Genomic DNA, 16468 nt, shown 5'->3' with positions numbered 1-16468 from the left:
ACCCTATATATCTTACTTGCCCTATACCTACACAGAAATAACCTATACTGCTTTCTTCCAGATCTAACTCTCGAGCTTCACACGGAAGACATCGGAACCCCCCCTAACCCAGAAGACAGGTAGGGAACACCTCCCCTCCAATGTATAACATTGCGGGAATGAGGTACCTGGACATTGAGGGACTGCGGATCAGGTAAGATCCCAGGCGGGATTGCTGTTTTAGATATTGTGACGAGGGAGGCGTCCAGGCACTAGTTATGGGTTCAGGAAACGAGTCATTCACATCTGGCTTTTCTTTTCTAAATCCGACATTTACACACACACACACACACACACACACACACACACACACACACACACACACACACACACACACACACACACACACACACACACACACACGTAACAAGGGCTAATTGTAGTATAATGTAATACAATAAATAAACTTATGTAAAATACGAATGTTGTTCTTACTATGAATTTATTCATTTATTTTTTTAAAAAAGCGGGTCTGCGGGCGGTACTAGGGGCGGGGCTGGGTGGCGAGTAGATTTTTTGTTCGGCAAGTAGATTTTTGGGTGATTTGTCGACAACTGTGTGTGTGTGTGTGTATATATATACTGTACAGTGTTCGACAAATCACCCAAAAATCTACTCGCCCAACCAAAAAATCTACTCGCCCCTAGTCCCGCCCCCAGTCCCGCCCCCAACCCCGCCTTAAAATAAAATATATAAATAAAATACATTTAATAAATTCCTAGTCCGAACAACATTCGTTTTTGACATAAATGTATTTATTGTATTACATTATACTACAATTCGTCCTTGTTACGTGTGTGTGTGTGTGTGTGTGTGTGTGTGTGTGTGTGTGTGTGTGTGTGTGTGTGTGTGTGTGTGTGTGTGTGTGTGTGTGTGTGTGTGTGTGTGTGTGTGTGTGTGTGTGTAAATGTCGGATCTAGAAATAAAAGCCAGGTGTGAATGACTAGTTTCCTGAACCCCTTAACCAGTGTCTGGACGTCCCCGCTTCACAATATCTAAAGCAGCAATCCCACCTGGGATCTTACTGATCCGCAGTCCCTCAATGTCCAGGTACCTCATTCCCGCAATGTTATACATCGGAGGGGATGTGTTCCCTACCTGTCTTCTGGATTAGGGGGGGTTCCGATGTCTTCCGTGTGAAGCTTGAGTCAGATCCGGAAGAAAGCAGTATAGGTTATTTCGGTGTAGTATAGGGCAGTTAAGATATATAGGGTAAATAAGAGATCCAGAAACAGAGTGTGAGACAGACACAGAGAGAGGATGAGAGAGAGAGGGGGTGAGAGAGAGAGAGAGGGGGTGAGAGAGAGAGAGAGAGAGAGAGAGGGGGTGAGAGAGAGAGGGGGGGTGAGAGAGAGGGGGTGAGAGAGAGAGGGGGGGGTGAGAGAGAAAGGGGGTGAGAGAGAGAGAGAGGGGGTGAGAGAGAGAGAGAGAGGGGGGGGTGAGAGAGAGAGGAGAGGGGGTGAGTGAGAGAGAGATGGTGAGTGAGAGAGAGAGAGATGGAGTGAGAGAGAGAGATGGAGTGAGAGAGGGTAAGAGATAGGGTGAGAGAGAGAGGGGGTGAGAGAGAGAGAGGGGGGTGAGAGAGAGAGAGGAGGGGTGAGAGAGAGAGAGAGAGAGGGGGTGAGAGAGAGAGGGGGAGAGAGAGGGGGGGGTGAGAGAGAGAGAGAGGGGGTGAGAGAGAGAGGGGTGAGAGAGAGAGGGGGTGAGAGAGAGAGGGGGGGGTGAGAGAGGGAGTGGGGTGAGAGAGAGAGATGAAGTGAGAGAGAGATGGAGTGAGAGAGAGATGGAGTGAGAGAGGGTGAGAGAGAGGGTGAGAGAGAGAGAGGTGAGGGATGGAGACAAAGGGCAAGAGACAGGAGGCGAGAGACAGGGGGCGAGAGACAGGGGCGAGAGAAAGGGGGTGAGAGACAGTTGATTGGGTGACGGGGTGATTGGGTGACGGGGTGATGTGACACTTCTGGTATCCTACCACACCCACACACACACTCTCCCATGCATGCATACACACACACACACTCTCCCATGCACACACACACTCCCATGCACACATGCACACTCTCCCATGCACACACAAACACTCTCCCATGCACACACACACACATACACTCTCCCATACACACATGCACACACACACATACACACACACATGCACACACACACTCTCCCATGCACACACACGACAGGGGGAGAAGAGGAAAGGCCGCGCGACCGAGCACCACCACTGTCCCGCTCCCCCCCCCCCCCCCCCTCCCACCCGTGACCATCTCCTGCCCTGCGCGGACAGCCACGGGACCGTAGGGAAGCGGAGACCAAGGAGGTAAGGGGGGAACTCCCCCACTACCATCTCCAGCCCCGCGCGTGGATCGGGGGGAAGCAGGAAGTGGCGCGGGTATCGGTGGGAAGCGAGGATTAAGGGGAACACATCCGCCCCGTGCGAGTATCGGGGGAAGCAGGAAGTAGCGCGGGAACCGGGGAGAGAAGGGGGGGAACACCCCCACTACCATCACCCGCCCCGCGGGTATTGGTGGGAAGCAGGAAGTGGCGCGGGTATCGTGGGAAGCGGTGATTAAGGGGGAACACCTCCGTTCCGCGCGCGTATCAGTGGGAAGCGGGAAGTGGCGCGGTGACCGGGGAGAGAAGCGGGGATTTAGGGGAACACCTAGGAGGCAGGGAAGGAGCAGAGGGGCCGCAGGATGGAGGATTAGAGAGTACTTACTCTTTAACATATTTCCGGCCAGAAAGAATGGCTGCTCGTTGGGGGCGGGCTCATATAGAGCCTGGCCGCGCGCCCACAAAGCCTGGGAGCGCGCGCCAATCAGCTGTCAGGTAGGGGGAGGTTTTTTTGTTTTTTTTAACCAGCGCGAGCAGGGAAATTTCAGCGCGAGCAGGAGGAAATTTAAAAAAACAAACACGTGTGCAGCTTGGGCCAATATTTACTCACCCGGGGGTTAAATCCACACGCCCCGGGCGTGTAAATGTATAGGATTGTCGAACACTGTATATATATGTATATATATATATATATATATATATATATATCAAAAGGAGTGCTAATGAGCGTGGCTAAATGTATACAACAAGAAACAAAGAAGTCCAGAGCAACATCCAATGTGACAAAAATGCCCATATATCTCTTGAAAAGGGTCATTTAGTTAGCCCCTTTGGCCAAAGCATTATAAGCCTGCGAGCCACATCAAGGCATGACCAAATTTGCAGGTCCTAACACTACCTGATTAAAATTCTTATTTACCTCTATAATTAGAGGAAGAATGGTCCTAGCAATGACCCTGTCACAACCAGTTGCATGAAAAGAAAACCTGCTTACTTGGAAAGTGGGGAGGGGCGAGCTTAAACCCTGGGAGGGAGGAGCCACTGAACTCCAAAACTCCTGACTTTTGGGCATCACAGGCCACCGTACAGAGGAGTGAAGGCATTTTTCCAGTCTGTCCAGCACCACGACCGGAGCACATGCGCGTGCGCGGAAGGCGGGAGCTGTAGAAAGGAGAAAGACAAACGGGAGGAAGTCCGGTCTTTGCACAAGTTCCGGGAGATCCCCCTGCTGTTAAATCGTATCCTTATACACCATCTTACCAGCTGGAACGGACGCCACAAGAAACCACCAATCTTTTGGAAGGACGCTCTGTGGAGTCTGGAGACACCTCCTCCTTATGCCAATAAATATTGGCCGCTTGTGAGTTTTTAATCTCTATTTTATTTTTTTTGCTAATAAACAGTGTTACACTATGTTTCCCTTCTTCTCCCTATTTTGAGGAACCATCAAGAGGCCCCCCTCTCCCCCCCATCCCTAGTTGAAGATCTGTTAGTTAATACACATCCAGAGCCCACTCAACTACCACAGAAGACCTCATAGTCATAGGTCATTACACTCTGCTCATATTACTCGACCTCTCTGCAGCATTTGACACAGTGGACCACCCTCTTCTCCTCCACATTCTCCATACTCTACTGTAGGTATTCGGAACAAAGCTCTATCCTGGATCTCATCCTACCTCTCCCATCGTACTTTTAGTGTCTCTTCTGCTAACACCTCCTCCTCCTCTATTGATCTCTCTGTGGGGGTACCCCAGGGCTCTGTCCTGGGACCTCTTCTCTTTTCTCTGTACACACTCTCTCTAGGTGACCTAATAACATCTTTTGGGTTTAATTATCACCTCTATGCCGACGACACACAAATATACTTTTCAACACCTGACCTTACACCTGCTGTACAAACCAAAGTTTCTGAATGTCTCTCTGCTATATCATCCTGGATGGCCCTCCGACGCCTTAAACTCAACATGGCTAAAACAGAGCTCCTCATACTTCCTCCCAAACCTGGCCCTACTACCTCCTTCCACATTACTGTTGGTACTACAATCATTCACCCAGTAGCCCAAGCACGCTGCCTAGGGGTCACATTCGACTCCTCTCTCACATTCGCCCCTCACATTCAAAACATTTCTAAAACTTGTCGCTTTTTCCTCCGCAATATAACTAAGATACGCCCTTTCCTCTGTTGTTCGACTGCTAAAACTCTGACTCAGGCCCTCATTCTCTCCCGTCTTGATTACTGTAACCTCCTGCTGTCCGGCCTTCCTGCCTCTCACCTGTCTCCCCTACAATCTATCCTAAATGCTGCTGCCAGAATCACTCTTCTCTTTCCTAGATCTGTCTCAGCATCTCCCCTCATGAAATCCCTCTCCTGGCTTCCGGTCAAATCCCGCATCTCACACTCCATTCTTCTCCTCACTTTTAAAGCTTTACATTCTTCTGCCCCTCCTTACATCTCATCCCTAATTTCTCAATATGCACCATCCAGACTCTTGCGTTCTTCTCAAGGATGTCTTCTTTCTACCCCCTTTGTATCTAAAGCCCTCTCCCGCCTTAAACCTTTTTCACTGACTGCCCCACACCTCTGGAATGCCCTTCCCCTCAGTACCCGACTAGCACCCTCTCTAGCCACCTTTAAGACCCACCTTAAGACACACTTGCTTAAAGAAGCATATGAATAGCACTGTGGATATTCTAAACACGATACATAATGCTTGGCCCCCTGCAGACGCACTTACCAGAACTCCCTCCTACTGTCTCTGTACGTTCTCCCTACCTACCAATTAGACTGTAAGCTCCTCGGGGCAGGGACTCCTCTTCCGAAATGTTACTTTTATGTCTAAAACACTTATTCCCATGATCTGTTATTTATATTATCTGTTATTTATTTGATTACCACATGTATTACTACTGTGAAGCGCTATGTACACTAATGGCGCTATATAAATAAAGACATACAATACAATACAATACAATATCCCCATGTAAGTGTGGTTAAATATACAGCTATATATTTGTTACTACACGCCTGGTACCCCTGATTGTGTTCCCTCACCCCCTTTCCCTTATTTTACATGTACTCCTGAGCCACAAGTTGGAGACAAGCGCCAGAGGATCCATCCCGTTCCCAAAGACTGTTCATTATAGAGGTTTGTGAATCACCTCTATAGAGACTCTGGCAGCAGGTTACACTTTGTGTGGGACTAAAGCTTTACACCGATTATACAAGTTTGGCGCAACTATTTCCCCCTTTTTTCCTAACTGAACTCCAAAACAGCTGAGACCAGCTGGACAAAGTTAATAAACATCAAACATCAAAATATCAATTGTTAGTCCAAATGAAAAAGGTATAACCTATTACTGAAGTACTCATTATGTCATCAAATGGAATTTATGTTTGAAAACAATAATAAAACAAAAAAGCTCTCTCACAAATGTAATTAAAACTAAACTTATGTGGATGAAAGCATGCCCTCCAACTGTACCTATTTAGCAGGTACACAACATGGTTTTTGGACCTGTAAGATCTATAGAAGTACCTACTATACATATATATGCAGCCCCCTCTCCTAATGTGTTACTAGCAGTGTTAGTGTTTGCGAGGCCTACCCTGGGTTGCTATAGGGATCCAGACATCCCGCAGGGGTATTTAAGGAGGAGGGACTGTTCTGCAAGGTTAGATCCAGGAGAACAAGAGGAGAGGTGCCTCGTGGAGAGTAGACATCGATTTTCTTAAAGTAATACTATAGACCAGGCCGTCCTATTTTCATTATGTTATAGACAGGTATAGTAACCTTGTCAGTTAGGATCCCTAGAGAAGACTAAGGGAGTCCAGTAACGTTTCTAAGTGAAACGGTATGTGACAGAGGAACTTAGTAATGAGGATTCCTGGATGCCAGCTTGGGGTAAGTAACCACATTTTTATTACAGGTCACCATTGATTGCAAATGTGGCTATCTAGGCCCCCATAGGGCCTAAGTAGCCACAGTGACAATCAATGGGTTTATGTTTAAATATATATTTTTATTATGTAATGTATTTTTTAATTATTTGTAATGTATTCTTTTTTTAAGGCCCTATTAGCCCCATTTTAGCAATAGGGTTTTTGGCCATTGGTCTAGAGGGGGTTAGGTTTGTTGGGGCATGGGTGCTGGGGTTAATTACCTTGGGGAGAGTGGTTAGGTCCCTGGGGTGCTGGTGGTAGTGATGAACCCCTTGTTTACCTTAGCGGTTAGTAAAGCATAGCCAAGAGGGGTAAGTAGTGTAGTTGACATTTTATATTAACCCTTTTATAGCCTTTAGTGGTCAGCGAGTCATGGAAAGCCATTACTAGCTGACCACTTGGGCTATTAAGGGGTTAATATATACTGTAATGTGTTTTATTGTTATTTGTGTCACCTACTGTATTCCATGTTCATTTAGGATATCAATACATTGGCCATGATATACACAGGCAAGATAGGGCTAACGCCAGCCTGGAGCAGGTGATAAAAAAAAGTTTGTTTTGCTTTGGCTTGACCGCGGTTCTGATAAATATCGGGACTTGATGTACGGCATCAACATGACTAAATTTGCAGTATTTAGTCATTTTCATGACAGCCCGATATTTTTATTGGCCACGGTCCAAAATGCGTTATTTTTACTGGTGCAACATTAATGTACTGTACAGCACCCTAAAAATTAAGCTTTATAATACCACATTTTTTGTATTTTATAATACCGATAATACCACATTTTTTGTATCTAGGCCTAAGACACAGTCACAGGAAACCATATTATATTACTTCTTTCAACTACCTCCTACTTGACTTAGCATAAGAGTTAGCGGTTTGTACGAGCTGATAACAGCTTCTCAGACATTCTGCCTGCTTTGCACTCGCCTGCTAATAAACTTAATTGATGATTGCAATAAAGTCATTAAAGATTGTTAAGAAAGCCCATTGATATGGACAGAAAGAATAAGAGATGCACTCCATGTGCATGAATAAATAGAAACACACAGGGCACGGTGTACTAATATATTTTTAAAATGTTGTGTTATGTAAAAAAAAGTCAGTGCTACATTGTAATAGAACTCTTTAAAAAAAATGTGTTGTATATGCAGTACAAAGACTTCATAAATATGACACAAAATTAGTTGTTTTAAATTATATGAGACACATTGGGTCATGTTGAATACCTGATTGATACAATTTGAATTAAAACAGAATTATACATATTTTTGCATTTATAATTAGTATTAGTAAATATCAATTATTGGTGTAATATTATTTATAGTAATCGTACTGTGAAATTATGACATTTTAGTAACCTATATAATGGAACGCCCGTGATGCATTAAACATATTTTTGTTTTGATACCAAGCAACTGCATTCTCCAGTAACAGTACGAGTCTTGTTAGGTTTTACGGCTAGCTGAATTTCGCACCTGTTTTTTTTAAGCTCACAATAACATTCCCTTTTAGTCCGTACCATGTACATCTGCACACTAAGCGCAAAACAAATGAAAAATAAAAATAATTCACGCAGCTGGCACAGATGGAGAATGTTGAGGTTAGTTCAACTCCATAAAAGAACAACTGAAATGGAGTTTGCCATGCACCAATTTTTCTATGAGGCCCGGGCCATGGTGCCTTCGCCCCCGCGGTGAGGCGTGCGGAGGTGTTTTAAAGCGGGTGCTTTCCCTGGCCATGGTCGACGGGCCATGGGGGTCGTTCCTAGGGGCGTCATGGAGCTGGTTCACCCTCATTGGGTGAACAGCTCACATGACCTGTCTGTCGCGCTGAGAAATCAGTTTATCTGATTCCTCACACAACGCGCGCTCCCTCCCGCTTCCATGAGGACTCACCCGCACGCCGCGTGGACGCAAACACTGCCTTAAGGCAGTCTGATCGCTCAGTGTGCGGACAGTCATTATTTTATTTCGTTTGGTTGGGTATATCAAGGGGTTTGCATCATTTCCACTTACTACTACATACTTATTTACGAGTGTAGAAGGAAGGGGGTCAGGAGCGCACTCACATCCGGGAGTATATAAAAAGAAAAACACACACATATAGTGCAAAAAGGTTTTGATATACGTAACAGGAATAGATGATATGCAATATCCCTCACATTCTCCGCAAGTTGTCAATGCTTTTTGGTTATCAGGTAAAGGTTTCAGCAGTGTGTCCGTCAGCAGACTCGAGCAGAGAGACTGGGGGGGAGGGGAGGGAAAGGGGGGGAGGGGAGGGAAAGGGGGGGAGAGGAGGGGAAGAGGAGAATCCCATGTGTGGAAATGGAGGACACGGAAAAAAGGGTCAAATTGCTTTATAACAGAAAAAATACATGTAAAAGTTTACATTCACAAACACATATGGGTGTAAACTTTTACATGTATTTTGTTTCTGTAATATGTGGACCTCCCTTTCCGTTTATGTCGCCACGGTAACATTGTGATCGATGAGGAGCAATCACATGGTCACAACTTTTTGGCCACACACAATGCAAACCCTCTGGCACAGAAATACATATACAACATGACAGAGTCCTCCACAGAACAAAGTACAGCAAAGACAGAATGCCCATGGTATGTTTGCATGTCTTCCATAGGTCCCCAAACCTGCTTCACTCATCCCTTCATCACATGCCATAGAGGGGTTGAGCTGCAGTCTCACTTCCCCAAATCCTTGTCTGCATCCTAGCCACTGTATGATGTGATAAAAGGGTCAATTAAGAAGATGTAGGGACATGTGAAAGACACTCTCATGGGTATTTTATCTTTAATAATAATAACCTATATTTTTAATATAGCGCTCACAGTGTATAAGGCCATGTACAAATCTTTTAACACACTATAACCTAATTATGTGTCCGATTTGTAAACAATCAGCTTCCAATGAATATAATAATAATAATAATAATAATAATAATAATAATAATAATAATAATAATAATAATAATAATAAACAGCTGTCTTTGGGTATAGTGATTCATCCTCCTCCCACCAGCCAGTGCTGTATAAGTCCTTGGGTGCTCATTTACAAATCCTGCATTTTCCCCACTATATGACATGTGTGCCGTTATAGCGTGTGACGGTGCGCACCAAATACAGCTGCTCTATCAGGTCAGTCATAGTGCGCGACAGGAAGAGCAACCGCGCGGCAGAATTTTGAGCCGACAAAATAATTTCACTTTTGGCGCAACTGCCAATGAGGGCGAACCAGCCTCGTGATGTCACGGCCACGCCTCCCATCGCCTCCCCATCACAGTGCAATGATCGCTCGAGCAATAGGCCCGCGTGACACCTTGCACTCTGTCACGTGTGCCACTATAAACGATGCTTTAGGACATGGGTGCGTAAACTGGGGGATGGGTGCTCGAGATTTTCCAGGGAGGGTGCAATGGTTACAGAGATCCCGCGCTCTCCCCCAAGGCATTTAAATTAAATTCCGGGGGACCGCGAGAGGCCTCTGTAACTTCTCCTACCTGGTCTTTGGTGATGCGTCGCCATGGTTACCTGGCATCAAATGACGCCGCGGGGTCATGTAACATCACGTTGCATCACAACATGATGTCACATGACCCCGCGGCGTCATTTGATGCCGGAGCGGAGAGGGGGGGGTGAGCAGGGGAGGAGAGCAGGCAGGGGGGCAACTTTGCACACCCCTGCCTTAGGAAACATGTGGAAGACATGTAAGTGCGCACTCACGGGTATTATATCTTTACTAAAATGTTAAAGAATTTCAAGTAAATAGAGAGTGTCCTGCAACTCTTAGGTTGCATGTAAAGCAGTCCATGCCGATTGTTTTTTGAGGATGGTGTTGTTTTGTTTATTTACCTAACCTGAACTGGCGGAGTTCCTCAGAGACGATCCACGATCCTCTGACCTCCAGAACTGCCGAAGTCCCCAAGATATAACTTACATTAGTTTCACAATGTGGCCGCTATGGTCAGTCTAGCTCTGGTGGCCAATAGAAAGCTGAGATGTCATCGGGAGAAGACATTGTGACACTGCTGTCATATTTGTCATTTATTGGTGTCTCCCGTCAGCATAGAAACTACAAATATCTCAGAAACTGGGGAGACCTTGGATGTTGGGGAACCACAGATCAGCTCAGAGCGACCCCCCAGTTCAGGTACAATTAAAAAATGGGGGTGAAAGGGTGTGGCAGAATCTTAATTTTATCATAACCATTCTGCTTGATATATGTAAGCAGAAAAAACGACCTCCAGCTTCTGCTTGTTGTTTTCAGTGAAAGTGGAATTGTTTTGCTGGTCGTATGCCAGTACTGTGTTTTATCAGAATTGGCTTAACCGCAAGTTTTGTTTACAGAAACCACGGCTAAATGGAAAGTCCCCAGAAAAGCTGTTATTTGGTAATATGCTAATATTGTTACACATCTAATTATGCCTCCAATTAACACCTTATTTCTCTGTATAAATAGTATTGCTTTGCATTAATAAAGCTGAGCTGAGGAATTAGAATTACCCTGTGTACGTATGTTTCTTCGTGTCCCGGGTACCCGTACTGTACGTCATCAGATCGAGATCCAACAGCCCAGGGCGTGGTTAAGTCCTACCGGGTAGAGCCGCACTGTTTCCAGTCACGGCCGGCTGACCTGAGGTCCCCGGCCCGTATTGAGTATAAGAACCTTAGAGGTGCCCGGTTCAACCTGAGGTCCCCGGCCCATTTTAACTGGCGAGAACCTTACAGGGGGTAATGCTGCTTTATGGTCACGGCACAAAGCAATTTTACCTCTGATATTCTCCATCTCCACAAATATGCCCAACTGTGGGATATCTCTAACTCTGTACACAGTGTACATTGTCAACAACAAGAAAAAAGGGATAAACGCAACAGACGCACATCAAAATATAAGAGACAAGTCCCGTCCTGGAGATCCTACGCGCTTCTCTGCCTTGTGTGGATGGACCCTCTGGCAGTAAATATTTTAGCAATGTGGTGACATACAAACATAGGCAACAAGGTTAGAAAAAAATACATATACTGTAACAGTAAGAGCACATGAGAAAATCGGCGCGGCTGACGTAGGTGCAATACTGTAGATGAGGACAGTGAATAGAGTAGGTATATTTATAGTATAATAGAAGTGTTGGACATGCTTATGAGATTTAAGGGAGAAGTATTGTAATGAGGGAGAAGGTGAAATAGCTGGACTCTGTGTTCAAAGGATCCTCATTTACAGTATTTGTATTCAAACAAGACAAGTAATAGGACTTTTCTTCTTGGAGATGTACTGTACTCTAGTATCTTTGGTGCAAAGTCTTCTGAAAGACTTCATTAAAGAGTTGGATAAGTGTATGCAGAGTGTATTGTACTGCATACTTGTTTATATTACTAAACATGTAAACACCATGGATAAAGAGAATAAAATATGTCCTCAGCTTTCAGACATTTAAATAACTCCCTGAAAACTCACCTCTTAAAGGAGCCTACCTGGCATACCTTTAACATCCAACGCCCCTCCTCTAACCCCACTGGGACCAGCTGTGCGGCTGGACCAATCTCCACGCTATCTAGCTCCCCCTAACATTCACACCCTCAAACCTTGATGGGGTCAGCTTGTTGCACACTTACCTTTGCAGACAAATGCAGCAGAGAGCCAGTGGGATTACCAGGGTTACACTTCGCAATTAAATTCTGATTCTGAATATTTTCTGTCTCCCAGTCCCCATTACCACGGATCGATGAGCTCTCTGAATTTGCAGATGTTTTCTGGAAGGCGATGCAAGTCATGCCAATGAAGCTGGCTGGCTTGATTATGAATGCTTCCAGTGCGATATTAAGGGAAACCTGTCAAAACACATTGAAGAGCTGGTAAATTGCCAAAGCGTTTAAGGAAATCAACATACACAAATTACAATATTTATGGCAGTAGCATGGACATCTGTTCTCATACAGCATCATTCAGAAGAGCTAAATAAATAGATTAGCTGTCAAGTTACTTGTCCTTTTAATGATAACCGCGCATACGACTATTCTTCTGTAAAGATGAAACTCACTAAGGTATGAGAGAGAATTAAAAACATGTCCAACATTATATGGCATCCATAATATCGTTTTTATGCCCTGCTAATTGTATTTATTCATAAAATGTGTACTAAAGAAATTCTCCTTCTTGTTATGGTATAATAAAGCTGTGATAGTTAGAAGACTTAGTGCAATTGGCACATGAAATCGGAACGGGAACAAGGAAAAATACTGCAATTAGGGAACTTTTTGTTCAGTCACTCTAGTGGTTGCCCAAGGGCAGCAAAACGATGTTATATTAATTGATTGAAACACCTTATTATACTCATGCAAACAGTTTTATTTTGTTTCTACGGATTCTCAGAAATCATAATGTCAAAGGAATTTAGCCAAATCTCTTTTTTTTCCCCCATACTGAAATGATATGGTTTATACAATAGGATTAGCTGGATTGCCAGGTGTTTGGCTGTCCCCATGTATCTGTTCTCTTGTCCTGGTCAGTCAGCGTGCAGTGTTCATATGTTTAAAGAAAATAACGTGTTTTCAATGAGCCAGATCACTGCTCCTAATTGCTTGGTGGCTTGGGTCCAAACAGGACAAAGCTGCTCAATATGGTGGGAAACTGCAAGGTGTTGTATGATATTGCTTATTTACAAGCAGAAATTAACTGTGCACTACGGTAATTTGCCTGCTGGAATCATCAAATAAGAAGACATAACAATGTGCAGAAGATAGATTTAAGAATACTGTACATCTGCAGCAGCTGGTATAACACTAAAGAATCACTGTGTAAAGGGAACGTCGCTACGCAATAGAGACATGAATATTGACGTAAGGGTTTGGCATTTAAAGGAAACAAGTTGCACACGGCATGTTGTTTTTCTATTTCTTCTTGTTTTTACATGCAGTGTCTTACTGGATTTCAATTTGTAGGTAAGCTGAGTTGGATTTGAGCAGCGTGTTTATCTCAAATAGTTATTTTATACACCAAAATTGGCAACAAAAGTAAATAAGAGCAATACATAGATTAAAACTGAGTGGGGTCGGTCAACAAAACACTGGACATGGAGATAAAAGCGCATGTTCCTCTACACTCCGGCCCATGGGCACCAATCAGGGTTGACTTAGTGATGCAATGACTTGTTGCTGATCTGATGCTGCATATACTGTATTGTCCCAATACGCCTGTGTTTTGGCTATATCCAACTACATTTTTCATGTTATTCCACTGCCTTTTCCCTTGTTTATGGCTGGTTTTATAATATCATAGCTTTTAAGATATTTTTCCATGCATATATAGCTATTCACCATTATTTATTTATTTATTTATAAAATGTTTTACCAGGAAGTAATACATTAAGAGTTACCTCTCGTTTTCAAGTATGTCCTGGGCACAGAGTTATGATGACAAATACATGGTTACATTAAGTGTATACATTATGTATTAAGACATTGCATGAACAGTTTAACATATTTTATCTTTTAGGCATATGCAGTTACAGACCAGATTAAAATGTGAGACAGCTTTAGTTTTGAAAGAACTTAGACTGGTGGCGGCTGTGAGAGTCTCTAGTAGATTGTTCCAGGTGTCAATTGCACGGTAAGAGAAGGAGGAGCGGACGGATATTTTGTTGAACCTTGAGACCGCGAACAATTGTTTGGAGTGAGATCTCAGGTGATAAGTGCTGCATGTGGTAGGGGTGAGGAGCTTGTTAAGATAGGCAGGTAGCTTGCCCATAAAGTATTTGAAGTCAAAACAGGAAAGATGAACTTTGCGCCTAGACTCAAGTGATGATCAATCTAGTTCGGGAGGGGGAGCGTATAGGGAAAAGAAAACAAAAAATACACATATAAGTGCAGACGTTCCAGAAATCAATTAGATGTGAAATTGTGTCTTGGCTCATATAGTTGATCTACTCACAGGACGTTAGCAAATAAAAGGCAGTTGGCAAATAGGGTTGCCACCCATATATGTAGTAGTGATCAGGAACCCCCTTTCGAACGCTCCGTCAGCAAGGTATATGTTACATGTAGGATAAGAGAGAAAGCTACATAGTGCGATCAAATTGATAAATACATCTTTATGTAAAACGGAGGTAAAAAATGCGCACTTACAATGTGCCAATATAAAACAAGCGTGTATCACACAAATTGGTGAACTTAGAGGTTTGCCGAACTGCTCACCACCTCCCTCAGGTGTGTAGCTGGCTTTAGCTGGCTTCCACAGCTCGGTGTCTTGAATCAGAGTTCCCCTCTTTGCGCCCGTCAGGATATGTGACGTCACGGCTGCAGGGCTGGTTTGCTACGGGTCGCCTCCAAGTCCAAAATTGATCCACTCAACGTGTTTCGCCCAGCTAGCCGACAACAGTTCTTGCTAGCTGGGCAAAACGCGTTGAGTGGATCAATTTTGGACTTGGAGGCGACCCGTAGCAAACCAGCCCTGCAGCCGTGACGTCACATATCCTGACGGGCGCAAAGAGGGGAACTCTGATTCAAGACACCGAGCTGTGGAAGCCAGCTACACACCTGAGGGAGGTGGTGAGCAGTTCGGCAAACCTCTAAGTAGCCCTGCTGCTGCTCCGTTCCCGAGACCGTCTTCCTGATTGTCACTCCTGATGAAACCTATGTGGTTAGACTGCCGGAACCCCAGGAAGTGGACGCGGTAGATGACATCCCTTCCGGTGTTTGGAACGCACCGGTGGAACGCACGCCACGAGAGAGGGGGAGCTGAGATACCATTCATCCGGCCGGAGAGATCCATTGAGATCTAAATGCTTACCTTTATTTGAAACTATGTGAGTGTAAACTTGTTTTACTTACCTTCATAAATTATACATACAGTCTGCACTATGTCCAGTTGTATCTTTGATTAAGGTTCCTGGGAGTACATCTATATGGGGCTGCATTGACTGCTGTATCTCCTGATGACGGAGGGACTAACAACAATACCTTAAAAGATACCTTTATGTGCCTGAATAACCTCACACGTTTGTGAGTATATATATTGAGAGCAGTGTCATCTGTATTTGAGTTTATCCATTTCACCTTAACAATATTTCACTATCACCATTGTATTTTATTCTTTTTTACATATATTGCGCTTCCCGGACATTTCATCGCTACTATTCTACATGAGGATTGACTGAGCAAACCTCAACTGGGTCACAGCTGCATCATATATCTGTATAAGTATCACTGTACTATTCATAGTATTATTATTGGTTACATCTGATTATTTAGAGCGCCACATTTTGATAAGTTTCCTTTTGTATGGGTTACAGTATATGCCAAGTTAAACCATTTGAATACACTTATTAAGAATCTATATTAGTGTAGGGACCCTTGAAACGTGGTCTGCCGTGTAGTTGGGTCAAGGGCTTACAACAATTTGGCCAAAATATTAAACTAAAAGACCATTTTATTTATTAGTTATTTATACATGTATATTTAGGCACTGTACCGTATATAAGTTTTTCTGGATGTGCACTGAGCTTTGTCTGTGTTTTATGTTATGTCTCTGGTTTTAAATATATATATTGCCATGCTCAGTAGCACTCCTCTGTGAAACTTATATGCTTATATATATGTTGTGGGTATTTTGGGGGTTCAATATGAGCTTGTAGGTGTTCTGTATGTTCCATATACTATGTCCCATAGTCTATAATTGGCATTGACATCTGCAGTGTGATGTGCTTTCTGTCCATCAGGCTTAGGGAGGATTTGTTCCTATAAAGCACACCTAGTTTGGCATATGTTTTGGATGTCAGGGTATCAATGTGCAACCGAAATATTAAATGGGAGTCAAACGATATGCCCATATATATATAACTAATAACAGGGGTTAGGATGGTATTAGAGCTGGTGCTGATCTGGAACTCAGTCATTGGTAGCTTTAGAAATTTAGCCTTGGTCCCAAATACCATTGTTACAGTCTTGTCAGTGTTTAAAAACAGTTTGTTTTGGGAAATCCAATTTTCAAGTCTCAAAAAATCAGATTGAAGTACGTGTTCAAAGTCAGAGAGGCTATGGCTGTGTGCATACAGTATTATGTCATCTGCATACATGTGTATTGAGGCTCCATTAAAAGCTGTAGGAAGATTATTGCTGAATACTGAGAAGAGTAGG

At 43.8% G+C, this 16468-nt stretch overlaps 1 protein-coding gene across 6 annotated transcripts in view; it reads right to left on the bottom strand.

Annotated features, from left to right (window-relative positions):
• The window catches only part of ADGRA1 (adhesion G protein-coupled receptor A1), a 692353-nt gene that overhangs the window by 408955 nt on the left and 266930 nt on the right, over nucleotides 1-16468 (bottom strand). For 5 of the 6 annotated variants that reach the window (XM_075612706.1, XM_075612707.1, XM_075612705.1 and 2 more), the window contains one exon: nucleotides 11951-12166. In XM_075612706.1, the coding sequence (XP_075468821.1) occupies nucleotides 11951-12166 (216 nt within the window). Of the gene's footprint in view, nucleotides 1-3364; nucleotides 3532-11950; nucleotides 12167-16468 lie in introns of those variants that run through there. The other variant, XM_075612710.1, reaches the window with a different exon arrangement.

This window comes from Ascaphus truei, chromosome 8 (assembly GCF_040206685.1).
Source record: "Ascaphus truei isolate aAscTru1 chromosome 8, aAscTru1.hap1, whole genome shotgun sequence".
Taxonomy (NCBI): domain Eukaryota; kingdom Metazoa; phylum Chordata; class Amphibia; order Anura; family Ascaphidae; genus Ascaphus; species Ascaphus truei.
The sequence above is the reverse complement of the archived record's forward strand: the minus strand, read 5'-3'. Positions and strand labels throughout refer to the sequence as shown.